Source organism: Acomys russatus, chromosome 26 (genome assembly GCF_903995435.1).
Source record: "Acomys russatus chromosome 26, mAcoRus1.1, whole genome shotgun sequence".
Classification (NCBI taxonomy): domain Eukaryota; kingdom Metazoa; phylum Chordata; class Mammalia; order Rodentia; family Muridae; genus Acomys; species Acomys russatus.
The window spans coordinates 34,160,437-34,177,297 of NC_067162.1; the positions used below are offsets into that span (position 1 = coordinate 34,160,437).

Sequence of the window (16,861 nt, forward strand, 5' to 3'; positions counted from 1 at the left end):
TAGGAAAGTAAGTACATACGTGTGCCTCCATAGGAAAGTAAGTACATATGTGCGCCTCCATAGGAAAGTAAGTACATACGTGTGCCTCCATAGGAAAGTAAGTACATACGTGTGCCCCCATAGGAAAGTAAGTACATACGTGTGCCCCCATAGGAAAGTAGGTACATACGTGTGCCCCCATAGGAAAGTAAGTACATATGTGCGCCTCCATAGGAAAGTAAGTACATACGTGTGCCCCCATAGGAAAGTAAGTACATACGTGTGCCCCCATAGGAAAGTAGGTACATACGTGTGCCCCCATAGGAAAGTAAGTACATATGTGCGCCTCCATAGGAAAGTAAGTACATATGTGCGCCCCCATAGGAAAGTAAGTACATACGTGCGCCCCCATAGGAAAGTAAGTACATACGTGCGCCTCCATAGGAAAGTAAGTACATATGTGCGCCCCCATAGGAAAGTAAGTACATACGTGCGCCCCCATAGGAAAGTAAGTACATACGTGTGCCTCCATAGGAAAGTAAGTATATATGTGCGCCCCCATAGGAAAGTAAGTACATACGTGCGCCCCCATAGGAAAGTAAGTACATATGTGCGCCTCCATAGGAAAGTAAGTACATATGTGCGCCTCCATAGGAAAGTAAGTACATACGTGCGCCTCCATAGGAAAGTAAGTACATATGTGTGCCTCCATAGGAAAGTAAGTACATACGTGCGCCTCCATAGGAAAGTGTTAGGATACTCATTCTTCGTGCTAACAAACAGCATAGTAATGACGATAACAAAGAAAGCCACCAACTCTTTAATGTCCCTCCCACCAGAACAAACTAGAGCTGGGTGTGTTGGCACATGCCTGTAATCTCAGCACTGAAGGTGTAAGTAGGAGGACTGAAACTTCCAGGCCAGCCTGAGCTACATAAAGTGTCAACCAGCCTTGGCTATGTAAGAACCCGCCTGCATATGGTAACTAACTCCCTCCCTTGAATGGTGGGTTAGATTAAGTGGCTTGTTTTCAACCACAGTTGCGTAGAATACGGTGATACCCAGTCAAATTAGAATTACAGATAAAGAGCCATAAACTGTACTATAATACATTCCACATGTGGTAATGCAGACCAAAAAGTAAATGTTATTCAAATGTAATTGCGCATCCTGTTACTGGGGGCTAAAACTGGCAATCCCGCAGTGAATGTGGCTTAGTAACTGTCATCTGCAAGCCTGAGTTATGGAAAGTCTCCAAAGCTTTGGTTGGCTCTCTTGTAGGCTACCCCTCTGGAGAAACCAGATGCTGTATTGTGAAGACAAGACCCACAGCTATGAGGAAATCTTCCTGCTTGAGGCCCACACCACCTCCCCAGTTAGGTGAGGAAGTACCTTTTGTTTGATTGATTGGTTGGTTGGTTTTTTGTTTGTTTTTTTCAAGACAGGGTTTCTCTGTGTAACAGAGCCCTGGCTATCCTAGACTCACTTTGTAGACCAGGCTGGCCTCGAAAAGCATTGGGGGAAAAAAAGTTTTAAGTAAAAGACTCAGTTGGAAGTCTATCTCTTTTGCGTGTGTGTTCAAATATGCATGGAGGCCAGAGGACATCTTTGGATGTTGTCCCTCAGGCACTATCTGCTTTTTACTTTCAGGCAGGGTCTCACACTGGCCTGGAACTCCCCAAGTAGGCTAGGCTGGGTGGTCAGTGCGCACCGGGTTCTGCTTGTCTAGAGGAGCACTGTGCACAGCCAGCTGACTTTTTAACTGGGTTCTGAGGATCAATTCAGGCCCTCTCGCTTTTAACCTGGGCCCTGGCTCTTCTGGACGTTTTCTTAGAGGAAGTCATTCAATCTCTCAAAAGCCCTGCCCCCTCTTCCCCTGGCATACTAACACAAGGCTTTTAGGATGAGTAAAATTTAAAACAGCAGCTAATGTTTGTTAGTTCTAAGGACTCTACAATTGTCCACAATAGTCCCTTTGAGATGGGTACTGTCAGCCGGGCACGCCTTTAATCCCAGCACTCGGGAGGCAGAGGCAGGCAGATCGCTGTGAGTTCGAGGCCAGCCTGGTCTACAAAGTGAGTCCAAGACAACCAAGGCTACACAGAGAAACCCTGTCTCAAAAAAACAAAACAAAACAAAACAAACAGATGGGTACTGTCCTTATGCCCTCTCTACAAATTTGGAAACTGAGGCACATAAAATATGCAGATGTCCATAGCTGACAAGAACATACTGCCTGGCACTTGTGGGCATCTTTTAAAAGTTGCTCAAGTACGCTTTAGTCCACAGCAGTCCTGACAGAGGAAATGAGCTGCAAGGCAGTTTAGTAACTCTAACCAAGCCAGCTCATCTCCACTCCCCCACCTCAGTGATGCAATGAGTCAGCCGGGGACCTCCCGCTCCCAGCTGGGGTAAGCTGTTGTCATGTACCCACCATCATCCTCCTGGGCCCCTGGCTCATCACTGTCAAGAGTAAGTACTGACCTAGACTGGAAACCTAAATTTGCCTCTGGCCTATGAGGCAGGTCCGATGATTAGCACATCAGCTCATATTGTACAGAACAGAGATGCTACTTCAGGCGTGAAGATTTCAGCCTTCTCTCACCACATCAGAGGGCTGGGCAGGAGGCTGGAGCCAGGGAGCAAGGTCCTCTTCCAGCCCAGCCTCTGGCTGACCACCCACCTCCACTGAGAGCAGACCCCAAGGAGTCCACACTCAACAGCCATCACGTGGCCCAGGAGGACACCATCAGCTGATTTCTCCAGATCAGATGCCCAAACTGCTCTACACCGTGCCATTTTCCACTTGTCTATGTGGATGGCATGTTCAGGTCTTCATGGACAACTGGGCAAAAGAGTATTGGCCACAGACCCCAGCTCAGAAGCAGACCTTCAGGGAAATAAATGGCTGAACCAGCTGACTTTCTCCGAGGGAAACACACCTGTGCTGACCAACCAGGACAGTTCTCAGAACCAGCTCCACATAACACCCAAGCAGGGCCCAGGGGCACGGACAAGGGTGTGTGAGTGTGTGTGTGTGTGTGTGTGTGTGTGTGTGTGTGTGTGTACACCCATGCAGAGAAGCTACAGTGACAAATGGCGACCCCTGGTAGATCAAAATGAAGGACACATAGACTTCACTGATGATTCCTGCACAACTGAAAGGCCGAGTTCTGGGAAGTCCCCTGCACCAGGCAGTAGAGGCCAGGAGGACCTTCAGCATCTGGGCAGAGATCTGGCCCCCAGGAAGGGACAGGATTTAAAACAGGATTAAATGGTTTTATTTTCTCCATGACTTTTCCTCCCAAAGAGCCAATGTCCTTATGATAGTAAAAAGTCCCAGGATTTAGATGCAGCAAGTGACAGTAGAGTTTGTGGTCTCATAAAGTGGTTAGAGAAATCCTTCACTGCCGAGTGACAACTGTGACTGGCGTGTGCAGTCCGGCCAGGCCACAGTTCAAGGAACATGGCCTGAGACAGCTCTTCCTCTCGAGGTGCCGCCACACAGCTTGCCTGAGTGGATGCGCACGTTCTGCATGGGGCTTCTGGGAGGTGCTGTCACCTCCGGTGGTCTGCTCCAATGGCCTCTGTGACTGTGTTAAAGCCCCGCTCTCTGGAAAAAAAAGAAGCAGTCTGTGTCTGCAGGGAACCCACACTTGCTGTGAGTGTCCACACCACCCCACCCAACACGCCTGTGACCTCCACTCTGCCCTCACCCAGGCAGCTGCGCACACATCCACCCAGGTCTTCTGTGCAGGGAGGGAAGTGACTTTATGCCCTGCAGCTCCCGGACACTGAGTCAATGTAAACACATTACCTGCTTCGATCGGCTAGGGTCCCTCTGTCCCCGTCCCTGAGTGAGTGGCAAGCCTTGTAACCAGCTCTGCCTCAGAATCACTCTGAATCCCCTTGGCACTGTTTGTCCTTGGTCAGAGAGGCAGCAAAGAACCCTCCCCACCCTGCCATCGGTGTCTCCTTCCAGCCCTCTAGGGGTGCACAACAGACCAATAACAAGTGTCACTTCCTGATTCAACCTCTGACCAACTTCCCTGTCGCGAGCTGCATCCAGCCTGACTCACTTTAGAAGTGCCTCCAGCTCACGCTTGATCCTGACCACAACTGGTGGCCCCAGGAAGGTGAGGGCTGTGTAGAGCTGCACCAGGGAGGCTCCCGCCTGGATCTTCTCCAGGGCATCCTGCCCACTGCTCACACCACCAACTCCGATAATGGGAATCCTGCCTGCACAGAAGCACACAGCATCGTCAGGATGGATGGACGGTATAAGGCCCCAGGTCTCCCTCAGGCCTCAGCCCCCAGTCCCAGCAAACACAGTGGCCGAGCGAAGAACTAGATCTTCACACATGTATTAAGCCTTGCCTTGGGTGAGGGAGTACATCTCCCGGATGGTCTGCGTCGACAGATCTCGGAGTGGCTTCCCACTCAATCCTCCTGTCTCAGAGCGCAGAGCACCCTGGAGGCCAGAAGGGCGGCTCACTGTGGTGTTTGTGACAATCAGCCCGTCGATGCCCAGCTGCAGTGTGAGAAGGAGAAAGAGTCCTCAGCCATGGGTCTAAGGGACTCCAGGAAACTTGTTCTTCTGAGGATTGAAGCAACTGCCAGGCTAGGGGCCGGTTCTGCGGAGCAAGACTCTCACAAGCCTCACCGATGTTGTGACTGGAGAAGCTATCAGAATGAGCCTCCCTGTGTGACACGGCAGCCATCTCACGCTGAGCCCATCACAGTGCCTAAGCAAGTTGGACCCTTAGAGCAAGCTGTGTAGGAGAATCCTATCTGAGGCCCGCAGGGAGGACGGAGAAGGACAGGATTTAAGTCCAGGGCTGCCGGGCCTGTGTGTTCCCACTTCCCTCCTGAGCCAGAGGCCTGCTGTTCAGACCAGCTGGACAGGGGACAGCCAACGTGCTAGTCCTGCCTGAGACTGGGAGGGAGGCTAGCACATCATTTCCGGATGAAGAAAAATCAAGAGGAAGAAAATGACCCATCAAACAAGTTTCCAAACTCACTGTTGCCACCAGATGAACTATACAATGACAGACAGACAGACAGACAGACAGACAGACAACCTTCCACTTCACATCAACCACGCCAATATGGGTGATTCCAGCAGGCAATGGACAGTGAAGGCTGCCCCTACCCTGCCCCGCACCACCCTGACTCAAACCTCTTTCACCACACTGGCGATGTCCTCCTTGTCCTGAGCCGTGAGGTCAGGGGCGATCTTCACCAGCACTGCCGGCTTCCGTGTTCCCTTCAGAGCATCCCTCTCCTGCAGCACCTGGGTTGACAAGGCAGAGACGGCGACCTCAGACACAGCCCAGCAGTGCAGATCAGTAGTTCACACACAGTCAACTAAAGCACGAGCAATTTCTCCCCTTGAAATAACTGGTCAAGGGTTTTGGCTTTTGTTCCTGAAAATAAGCAAGGAACTGTGTCACAAGTACCATGCAGTGAGAAGTCACTCCATTTATGCACAGTGCTGGGGACACAGTGGTTACATGAGAGGCATGCCTACTCTGATAGCCGTTAACTGCCTATTGCACATGACTGGGAATGTGAAAGATCAGAGGGTGCTTAGAAAAGGTGTGGTGAGAGTTCCTAGGCCAGGTGTGAAGGAGAGAGAGAGAGAGAGAGAGAGAGAGGGAGGGAGGGAGGGGAGAGAGGAGGGCGGGAGAGGGAGGGGGGAGGGGGGAGAGAGAGAGAGAGAGAGAGAGAGAGAGAGAGAGAACGCACACGCGAGAGCATGTGATGGTGTAATGACAGACCTTCGCCAGCAGGCGGCGCAGCTCAGTCTTTCCCTGTAGGCTCCTCAGACCAGCAGTGTTAGGACTGGACACGTTCACCACCAGGTAGTCAGCCAAGGGGCCCAGCATGCGAACCCCCTCTACATAGTCTGCAGCAGCATCCGCCGAAGTCTTATTCTTCCCCAGGTTTATTCCCAGAGGCAGCCCATCTGTAAATATAGACAGTGTGTCCCCACAGTTTCCCAGGCAGCATTTGAGTACAGGTTGGACACAACTTTCCTGAATGCGGCGACAGAACTGGTGAACTATTCATGCCTAGTGCAGCTGCCTGGTGACTGAGAACCAGCTCATCATCTCTGTGTGGCAAATGTGTGCTCCTACAAGGATGCTGATGGCCCACTGAGTCTTCTCTTTTAAAATTTAAATTGAGAAATTAGAAGCCAAAATAATAGGAATAACAGAACAAAGAGAGGAAGCTTAGCATGGTGGGCCCTTGTAAACCCAGTTTGGGGGAGGTATAGGCACAAAAATCAGGAGTTCAAGGTCATCCTCACCAACACAACAAGTTCAGGCCATCCTGGGCTACATGAGACCCAGTCTCCAAAAACAAAAACAAACAAAAACAAAAACAAAAACAAAAAAACTCTGTAGGGCTGTGGTGATATTCTCTCAGTGGCACAGCACAAGCTTAGCATACACGAGGCCCCATTCCCAGGACATCACATAGATCTTCACCTGCAGGGTTCCGCCTGCACCCCATCCCTTTGTCACAGCTGCCCGCTCCAGGAAGCACTCCCTGGAAACCTCCAGCCCACTGGCCAGGGGGTCATGTAAGTTATCTCCACTCTCCTGCCTGTCCTCCAATTCCAGTTCCCCAGTCTCCCCCCAGCTTTGTAGCAGACCACCTGCTGTGGCCCCCTCTTCCTCTTTGTCCCCATTCCCAGGGGTCTATGCAGATCCCAGTGGCACAGCCAGCCTTGATCCCTCCTGTGGACCCTCTCACCACCACTCCTGGCCAGCCCATCCTACACACACTTTGCACCCACGACCACCAGTGGCCACGCCTGGCAGGATCTCAGAAGCATTCCCAACCAGGTAACCAGGTAACCCACAGACCACACAGACACCAAGGAACAGGACACCAATCCAACAAAGACAAGCCCAGAGATCAGCACCTAGAATCATCTCACACCCAGATGCCTAGACCCCAGCGTAAAAACCCAGTAAGAGCCAGGACAGCATCTCCACCAGAGGCCAGCAGCCCTACCTCACCAGGCCCTGAAAAATGCAATATAGCGAGGCACAAGACAAGGGTGTTGGAACAGCCACTGTGAATATGCTCAAGGTCCTCAAAGATACAAAAAAAACCATTAACGAAAACACAACGAAATGAAGAAACAGGTTCAAGATATGAAAGAGGAAATGAAGTCACTAAAGAAAACCCAAACTGAAGTAAAGCTCGAAATGAAGATTTTAAGAACTGGAACAGAAACCTCAGAAACAACTCCCACCAACATAATAAGACATGAAAGAAAGACTCTCGAGCACTGGAGACAAGATAGGAGAAATGGATGCTTCAGTCAAAGAAAATGCTACATCTAAAAAAAACCAGTGAGGCAAGTCTAGGTCCATCCAGCAAATCTAGGACACTATGAAAAGACCAAAACTGCAGGGCATGGTGGCACACGACTGTAATCCCAGCACCCGGGGTGCAGAGGCAGGTGGATTGCTGTGAGTTCGAGGCCAGCCTGGTCTACACAGTGAGTCTAGGACAGCCAAGACTACACAGAGAAACCCTGTCTCAAAAAAACAAAACAAAAAATAAAAAAGAAAGAAAAAAAGACCAACACTGTGGATGTCTGAGATAGCAAAAGGAGAAGAACCCAAGGTCAAAGGCACAGAAAAATATTTTCAACAAAATCAGAGAAGAAAATTTACCTAACCTAAGGAAGGAGATGACCATCACAGTACACAAAGCAAACACAGCACCAAATAGACTGTACCAGAAAATTAATTCCCCATGGCACATAATAATCAAAAAGTAAAATATACAGAACAAAGAAAACAGTAAAGGCTACAAAAGAAAAGACTAGATAACATATAAAGGCAGACGGGTCTATTAGAATGACACTTGACTTTTCAATAGAGACGCTAAAAGCCAGAAGAGCCTAGATGGATGCTCTACAAATTCTAAGAGAGCACAGATGCCAGCACAGGATACTATACCCAGCAAAACTGTCAATCACAACAGACGAAGAAAGAAAGATACTCCACTCTAAAGCAGTTACCTATATATAAATACAGCTCTAGCGAAGATGCTAGAAGGAAAACTACAGCCTGAAGAGACTAGCCTCACCCAAGAATAACACAAGAATAAATAATCTCAACCAGCAAATCAAAAGAAAGGGTGGAGGTGGGGGCTCACACCACAACAACAAAATAATAGGAATCAATAAACACTGCTCATTGATAACTCTCACCGTTAACAGTTTCAATTTTCCAATAAAAAAAAAAAAACACAAACTAACAGATTGGATTCAAAAACAGGATCCATCCTTCTTCTACATCCAAGAAACATAATTTAACACCAAGGATAGACATCACCTCAGAGTAAAAGGATGGAAGATGATTTTCCACACAAATGGGCTAAGGAAGCATTCGGGTTTAGACATTTTATATCTGACAAACTAGACTTCAAGCCAAAACTGATCAAAAGAGACAGGGAGGAGCACAACATACTCACCAAAGGAAAACGCCGCCAAGAGAATATTGCAATTCTAAATATCTATACACCAAACACAAGAGCACCCAAATTCATAAAAGAAACACTACTACAGGTAAAAGCACACACTGCCCCTCACACACTCACAGGGGCAGACTTTAATACCCTACTCTCCCCAATAGATAGGTCATCCAGACAAAAGCTAAGCAGAGAAATGCTGGAGCTAATGATGTCATAAACCAAATGGCCCTAGGAGATATTTACCGAACATTTCACTCAAACACCAAAGAATATACCTTTCAGCAACTCATGAAACTTTCTCCAAAATTGATGACATACTCAGATACAAAGCAAGTCTCAACAGATACAAGAAAATTAAAATAACACCCTGCATCCTGTCTGACCACCATGGGTTAAAGCTGAATTTCCAACAACAGAAAGCTCAAAAACTCATGGGAACTGACCAACTCACTACTGAATGAAAAATGGGTCAAGACAAAAAAATTAAAACTTCTTAGAATTGAATGAAAATGAAAATATAACATACCCAATCTTATGGGACACAATGAAGGTAGTTCTAAGGGACAAGGTCATAGCACTAAGTGCCTATATATAAAAACTGGAGAGACTTCACACTAGCAACATAACAGAACATCTGAAAGCTCTAAAACAAAAAGAAGAAATCACACCCAAAAGGAACAGATGGCCATCACAGCCTGTCACCTTCTTGGTCATCAGCTTAATTAAAAGTAAAATTTGTGTAACTAATTTCCTAAGTGAACTGGGGCAGGGGATTAGACTAAATTATACAGAACAAGGTCTCGAAGCTTCTCAAGCCGAGCACCCAGCGAGCCAGGATCACTCATTCAGACCTTCCCAGTTCTACAGATCTGCTTCTGTCAAAGCCTGAGGGTTTTAAACACTGTCATTTCCTGCTCCCACCATCTCGACTTGCCAACTGCTTCAGCCCTTTCTCCTTCAGCTCCTCAGATAATTGCAGAAGCCCTTGGCTTCCTTGGCATGCCACAAGGATATCAAACTCCTGAAAGACGTTCCAGAAGCAAACAAAGGAGAAAAGCCAGAAGGTGCTGGGGGAGCCATGGGCAGAGTGCCACCACCCAGGGCTTCTACCCCAAAAATGCATCCCAGAGAGCAAAGTAGACCACAAAGAACAACCTGGATAGATCTCAGCCCACACATCCTCTCTGCTGACCTCCAAGCCCCCCCAAGTTAGGACACAATCCAGGTTCCATGAACCCTGGCGACCAGCAAGGCTCCGCTGAGCCGTGACATTGGGTTAGGGTCTTGGAGGCTGTGGCAGAAGTTGAACCACCAACTGGGAGGAGCCTGAGTTGCCTTGTGTGGTCGCTTTCTTTCCTACTGCTGAATCACGTGTCTCCCCCAAGTTTCTTTCAAATGGAGGCAGAAAGACCTTCCCACGGCAGCTGGCTTTACCCGCAGTGAGCCTGGTCTGCTTCTGCTGTCTGGCTCGCAGCCTGTGTTCCACCACGGAGAGCCCGTGGCTGTTGAATCCGTACCTGGTGCACAGAAACCCGCAGAGGAGGGTCAGGGTTAGAACAATTCAGAAAAGGCACGGCATCGTTTCCAAGCTCTCACCACTGCTTACCCTTCATTGTCAACCGGCTGTGATTTAAAATCATCATAGAAACACACACACCTCTGCTGTGCCTGGGAGACTGTTTCCAGAAAGGTTTAATGGAGCAGGAAAGACCCACTATGACCAGGGGCAGCACCACCCGATGGGCTCATGTCCCAAACTGAGGAGAAAGTGACCCACTGTCTCAGGCTCCTGCCACCATGAGAGCTTGTATGCTCAAACTGTAAGCCAAATAAACCCTCCTTCCTGAAGTTACTCTTTATTGGTAATCTGTCCCAGTGACAAGAACGGTAACCAATGGGGTCAGGATCACTTTGTTGCCTGCAGCCAGAGCAACACAGCATGTGCAGTGGCACATGGAGCTGCTGCGTAGTAAATACTCACCCATCCCTTCATCGTGCCTGTACCAAACACATGCCACGTCCATGAGAAAGAAGGCCAAGTGTACACGTGCCCAAGAGCACGGGGCCTAGCCCTCGCCACTCCTTGTCCCACCAGACTCTACTAAGTACCACCCTCTAAGAACTGAAGCCACCTGTAACAGCCAATCAGAAACATACGTATTTTGCCTGGCCAGTCCTAAAGACATTCGTCCCTGCCTGTCATGCAACAGAAAGATCAGTGGCTTGTGGGGAAGTTTCCTGAAACACGCAGTAGGGAGCAGAGCCACACGCCTGCCAAAATCCCCACAAGGAGGCTCTCCAAAAATCCCTTTGCAAAAAGGACAAAGGTCTTCCTTCTGCCATTACTGTACCCTTGGTCACTGAAAGTGAGGGTGACCTGCGCAGCACCAGGCTGCTGACAGCATGTGGCCCCAGCGCAGGCTAAGTGAGAGGAGCTGGAAGTAAAAGGCATGTGCGTACTGGAGGACCAGAGGGGGTTAAAAAAGGAGGATAGTTAACTAATGCCTTTTATATTGACTACATGCTAAAATGACTTTAGAATAAATTGTTTATAATTAAATCATAAAAATGATATTATCAAGTTCACTTCTTTTTCCCATTTTTTAATAGAGTCGTTAGAGTATTTTAAGTTAGATGTACGATCATTATATTTCTATAGGCCAGGGCTGGACAAAGTCATGGAGAAACAATGTAGAAAAAAGCACACGTTATAACGCCTGCCAGCCCAGGCCTTCCCGAACTGCACTCTGCCACCAGCAGCAGCCCTCAGAACCTCAGTAGGAGCACCTGGTAAAACCATGACCGCTGTTTCCCAAGGTTGGGAGGTGATCTCTGCCTGGTAAACAGCAGATGCTCAAAGGGGCTCCTGAATACTCCAAACGAGAGACTGTCCATCTCCCACAGTGGTTCTCATTCTGTGGCCACAGCCCTGAGGGGGTCGAACGTGACACGGGCTGCATATCAGATATTCACACTATGATTCATAACAGTGGCAAAACTACAAGTACAAAGTCCCAACAAAATTAATGTTATGATTGGGGGGGGGGGTCCCCACAACATGAGGCACTGTATTAAAGGGCCATGGCATTGGGAAGGTTGAGAACCACTGCTCAATCAAATGAGAAAAACTCAAGGCAGGTCTCCACCTCCCAGATCCCAGCAGGGGAGAATATATGCCTGTCACACTGAGCCACCACCTACCTGTTAATGACAGCTTGGTCCTCGGGGAGGCGGAACACTCTGGGCCTGGGGTTCCCTTCCTGGGGCTGGGGGGTCACACTTCCTACCTCAACAAAACCGAAGCCCAGCTTGTACAGTCCGTCCACAGCTTCCCCGTGCTTGTCAAACCCCGCAGCCATCCCTACTGGATTTCGGAATTTATGGCCCAGGACTCTCACCTCCTGGAAGGAGACAAAGTCACAGGTATACAAGGCTACACCAAGTGGTTCTCACAGCAGGGGTCCCAGCGCACCACATCAGAGTTCCCCTGCAGCTTGTTAAGCATTGCTGGGGATCTTCGGGAGAAAGGCTCTGCAGGTGCTCTGATGCGGCTGGGGTGTGACACCATGAGGTCTCGAGGCTGAGGGAGAGGCAGGGTCCCCCTTCAAGTGACCAGGAGACAGGTGCTACCTTGTACAATGACAGTGTATCTTCGCATCTATTCAACCTGGGCAGGAGGGGTCCTCAGCGCCACCCTTTGGGTCACCAGTGAGTTCCACACAGCAAAGCCTGCAAGCAGCCTAGCATACAAGCCTCAGGTGACCCTTCCTCCTCAGCTGACAAGAAGGCAGCCCATGGGCACCATGGAGAATTAAGAGGGAGGACACGGGCAGGCACGGGTGCCGGCTCCAGCAAGCTCACAGAGGTTAGGTAAGTGTCCTAAGCAATAAGCCACATGGTCCTGAAAGCAGGTGATGAGAAAGACCCCAAAGAAAAGTAAGGACGTGCCGGCAGCACTTGAGAACCACGCCACGAGGCAGGAAGCACATCCACAACAGGCCCTCCTTGAGGGTGCAGCTCTCAACCCTGGCTGCACGCCTGAGCCTGGGGGCTGTCCAGTCTCTCTGAGATTAGGGTTAAACTAGTCAAGCAGGAGGCCCAGCAGGCAAGTGTTTCAAAATCACCTCACCCCCACCCCACCCTGCTAGGATGGTCTAATCATGAAACAGAACTGAGGAGTTTGGGGGAAAAAAAAAAACCTAAAGCAAGGAAGGTAAGGTGGACTAAGAGCATCTAGCAGCGTGGCTGTGGAGGGCAGAATACTAGGATTCCTGGCACACACTGTACAACCCCAGCTACTCAGGAAGCTGTGGCTCAGAAATCACTTGAGTTCACAAGTTCGAGAACCAACCTGGACAACATGGAAACCATCTCAGAAGACAAATGTGGCATTCAGAGAGACAGTGGAAGGGCCACCCTGGCTCTGTCACAGCTCTGTCACCCTGGCCCACTCTCACCTCCTTCTGACTCCCTTTCATACTGGTTCCAAGGATGTCAAACTCAGTTTGGGGTAAAGGAAGCTTAGACAAAGAAATGTTCCTTCTGATTCTACAAAAGCCCTTTAGTGTTTGAGGTAAATGGCATGGCTGCAGGAGGCTGTCTTGTGTAGTCTGAGAAGACACTTCAAGTGTAGAAGGGAAACATACATAACAAAGGCCCTTAGGTTTTTTGGTTGGTTGGTTTCGTTTGGCTTTTGGAGACAGGGTTTCTCTGTGTAGCCGTGGTTGTCCTGGACTTGCGTTGTAGGCCAGGCTGTACTTGAACTCACAGCAATCCGCCTGGGATTAAAGGCATGTGCCACCATGCCCAGTGGGCCTTAGATTTTTAAGTGACTCTTCTTCTGAGAGGTCTGAGGGCATCTTGTTGGGGTCCCATGTTCAAATCTCTGCTGTCACCCGTTTGGGAAGAAGTGCCTCAGAACTGCCGAGTGAACGTGGCAAACAGGTGCTGTGGGGATGTGTGTTTCCCATGTAGTCTCCTGCAGCCTCCAGACCACACTGCAGCAACGGTGCCAAGTGGGCTACAGGAGTGAGCTGTGGCTGAATGCGGCTGGGGCAGGTGGTTGCCTAGGACTTAAAAGTCTTCCACCTCCAAGGATGATAACTAATCCAGGGCCTGCTTCTAGTGGAGAAAAAAGACAGGACCCACCAGGCCAGGTGGTAGCACCTTCCCTAACCCTCTTCACACCTACTCAGGGGACGTTATCTACAAGTGACAGCTCTTCCCTGCTGACGCTGTCCCCCTGGATCCATTAGCTGTTTAATGACTCCAGAAGATGTCCCAGTTCATTGGAGGGATCACGGCAAGGCAAGACAGTGGCCAAGTTGGACTCTTAAGAGTCAGACTCCATGGGTTTGAATCCCGATCCTGCCAACCCCTAACTGTGTGACTTTGGACAAGTCACTCACTTATTTTGTACCTCAGTGTCCTGATCTGTAGATGGACACGAGAGTAGGGCCTACGTCAAAGAATAGGTCTGAGGATTAAACACCCATACCTAAGTGTAGGCTATGGGTGTAACACATAAGACGTGTTTCCTCAGACTGGGCTCCTGATTCCAGCTGCTTGCGAACCTGTAGCTCTGGTTCACAGCAAAGAAACACAGAAGCGCTGAAGGACATGACTCCGCCTGGTACCTACATGTAACACAGGGTGACCCAGGGGCACCTACCAGCATATCGGAATCCTGAAACGTAGCTCGAGGAAGAAGCCCCATGGAAGTGAAGCGAACACCTAGGCGGTGGGCTGACTCTGGATCAAGCAGCCTTTGTAGTGCAGGCATCAGGTACTCAGCGTAGAAATGGTCGTCCCCCGTGGCTGTCAGGTAAGAGGTAAAGAGAAGTCCTCCACCCCCAAGGATGATGACGGCATCCAGGGCTCGCTTCTAGTGGAGAAAAAGGAAGGAGCCATGCAGGGCCCCCGTCAGGCCAGGCTGCAGCACCCTTCCTAGCCCCGTACACCTACCCAGAAGACCCTGACATGAAGTGACGAGCCTTCTCTGCTTACACTGTCCCCCACCCCACCCACCCCCGCTTCCTTTCCTGTTCACTCACACACCAGCTTTGTAGAGGCCGTATCTATTATCACTGCTTTCACAGGTTCTAGTCCTGAAGAGTTCAAAGGATTTTCAAGACTGGCAGTACTGCCCCCTAGGGGCCACAGAGACCCTTCCAGGAATACAGGTACCTTGTAATTGAAGGACAACTGTACGGCTTACACAAAACATTACCAAGAATTAGCCACCATCCCATAAACCTCAGCAGAACAGGTATTCTGCTCTGTTTGTATACCAGTGCACACCTGTGGCATTCATTTCTAAGGAGAGGCTTAAACACCCGACCATCTGTATAGGTGAGTTGTGCTCTGACGTCTACATACATGTTTTCTTTTCTCCTTTATACTGTAGTCAGGCCCTGGTGTTTGTACACCTAGAAAGGTTACTGGCCTGAAATGCTGTATGTATAATGTAAAAGTGGCCACAGTAGAAACACAGCCTCAGTCTTGTTGGGTACACAGCCTCTACCCCAGTGCAGAAGCGGCTCATAGTGGCTTTCTGATAATTATCATTGCCAGGTGCTAGGTGGCTAATGCATTCATACAATCCTTTACCAAAGACAGACAAACCAGACCTGGTCCCTGTCCTTCGGGAGAGTGCAATCCAGTGAAGAGACAAGTTAATGGCCATGAAAATTCAGAGCCATAGCTGGGCGCAGTGGGGCACACCTGTAATCTCAGCACTCGGGAGGCAGAGGCAGGCAAAAATCCCTTGTGAGTTCGAGGCCAGCCTGGTCTACAAAGCGAGTACAGAACAGCCAAGGCTACACAGAGAAACCCTGTCTCCACACATACACCCCCCAAAAGAAAATTCAGAGCCATGATAACTGGCATGAAGGAATAAATAATGGAAGGCTTTTGAGGAAGCAAGTTAAAGCTAACTTTCAAAGGATACACAAAGCCAAAGAGGAGGTAGCAGCTGGAGAGAGAATCTCTAGGTGGCTGAGGCCAAAGAGAAGGGCAAGGTAGGAGGAGGCAGCTACTTGGAACTAAAGGGAAAGCATTGCTTTAAAATGAGATAGGAGAAGCTAGTGGGGTGTCAGCCAAAAAAAAAAAAAAAGATTTGGGGGCTGGAGATGGCTCAGTTGTTAAGTGCACTTGCTTCTCTGCCAGCTCCCACGTCTGGCAGTTTACCACAACGTTTGTAACTCGAGCTTTAGGGGGATCCAACACCTCTGGTCTCACGTGCACATGCCCACGTGCGCGCCTACACATTTTTTTAAAAATGAGATTTGTCCGCCAAACAAGGAAGTAGTGGACGTGATCATATTTGCCTCAACGCAAAGCAAGTATTCATTCTCCTTCCTCTGGGAGATCGCAGAAATGCCTCACAATACCTGCGCACTTTCTGCAAGCCAGGGACATAACTAAGGACTCCTCACACAGGGCCTTATGTCTTATTTTATTCCGCCGCGGATCCTAGTCAAGCATGTAGTCACAGAGGCCCGAGGCTAGTTCAATTTTTTAAAAAAGAAAAAAAGCTCGCGATCGTTCACGCTCATCCCAGCCTCTGCCCAGTCACGCTTGCGTCTTGCATGCCCCTAGCTGCGCACACGTGCAGGCCACACTGCAAGGGCCCAGCCCTTCACTCTCCCCGCCTCATCTCCTCCCTGCTGGTGACCTACACCACGCGTGAGCCTACCCCGCCAGACTCACACGCAGCTGTCTCCACGCCATGCTCCTTCTGCCAGTAGACCCGCCTCTACCTCTATTCCATTGGAAAATATCGGTTCGGCTCTACCAATCTCCCAAGCCCCGCCAGCCGGCCCCGCCCCGCACCTAGATGTTGATTGGACGGTAATACGCGTGCGCTCTGCCGGGACCCAAGGCACGTCGAGGGATGTGCCTACGTTGTTTGCTTGATGCTGTAAAAGAAGACTGTTGTTTCTTTTCTTCATAAAAGACATTCTGAGGATTGAAACAAAGTGTCAATATTGCTATGATTTGCATGTTCATGAACGCTAAGGATGCTGAGCATGTGCTTCATATGTGACTCGCTCCTGCCGCTCTAGAGACCTGCCCGTTCATTTTACTTAGCCATTTAGTGGCTGTCCTGGACTCACTTTGTAGACCATTCTGGCCTCGAACTCACAGCAATCCACCTGCCTCCGCCTCTCGAGTGCTGGGATTAAAGGGGTGCTCCACCAGGGCCGGCTTGTTTAGTCTTTTTTATGTGCTGTCAGATAAGTAGCTAGCAAAGCCTTTATTCCTTTCTGTGGTCTGTTTCTTAGTCTGGTAACTGTTTCCTTTGCTGCGCAGATTTTTAATTTCTTGCTTTTAAATTTCTTCCCGTTGCTACGCCTGGTGTAGGCGTGGTGGCGCTCAC

The 16,861-nt window shown here is 49.5% G+C and overlaps 1 protein-coding gene across 1 annotated transcript; it reads right to left on the reverse strand.

Moving 5' to 3' along the window:
• Nucleotides 1–3,255: 3,255 nt before the first annotated feature.
• Nucleotides 3,256–16,290, reverse strand: Dhodh (dihydroorotate dehydrogenase (quinone)). The gene is made up of 9 exons (XM_051168835.1): nucleotides 16,192–16,290; nucleotides 14,153–14,365; nucleotides 11,683–11,882; nucleotides 9,916–9,998; nucleotides 5,760–5,947; nucleotides 5,159–5,272; nucleotides 4,357–4,510; nucleotides 4,059–4,218; nucleotides 3,256–3,592 (listed from the first exon to the last, which is right to left on the reverse strand). Exons 1-9 carry the CDS (start codon nucleotides 16,210–16,212, stop codon nucleotides 3,538–3,540), a joined length of 1,188 nt encoding a protein of 395 aa, XP_051024792.1. The 5' UTR covers nucleotides 16,213–16,290; the 3' UTR covers nucleotides 3,256–3,537.
• Nucleotides 16,291–16,861: the final 571 nt, after the last annotated feature.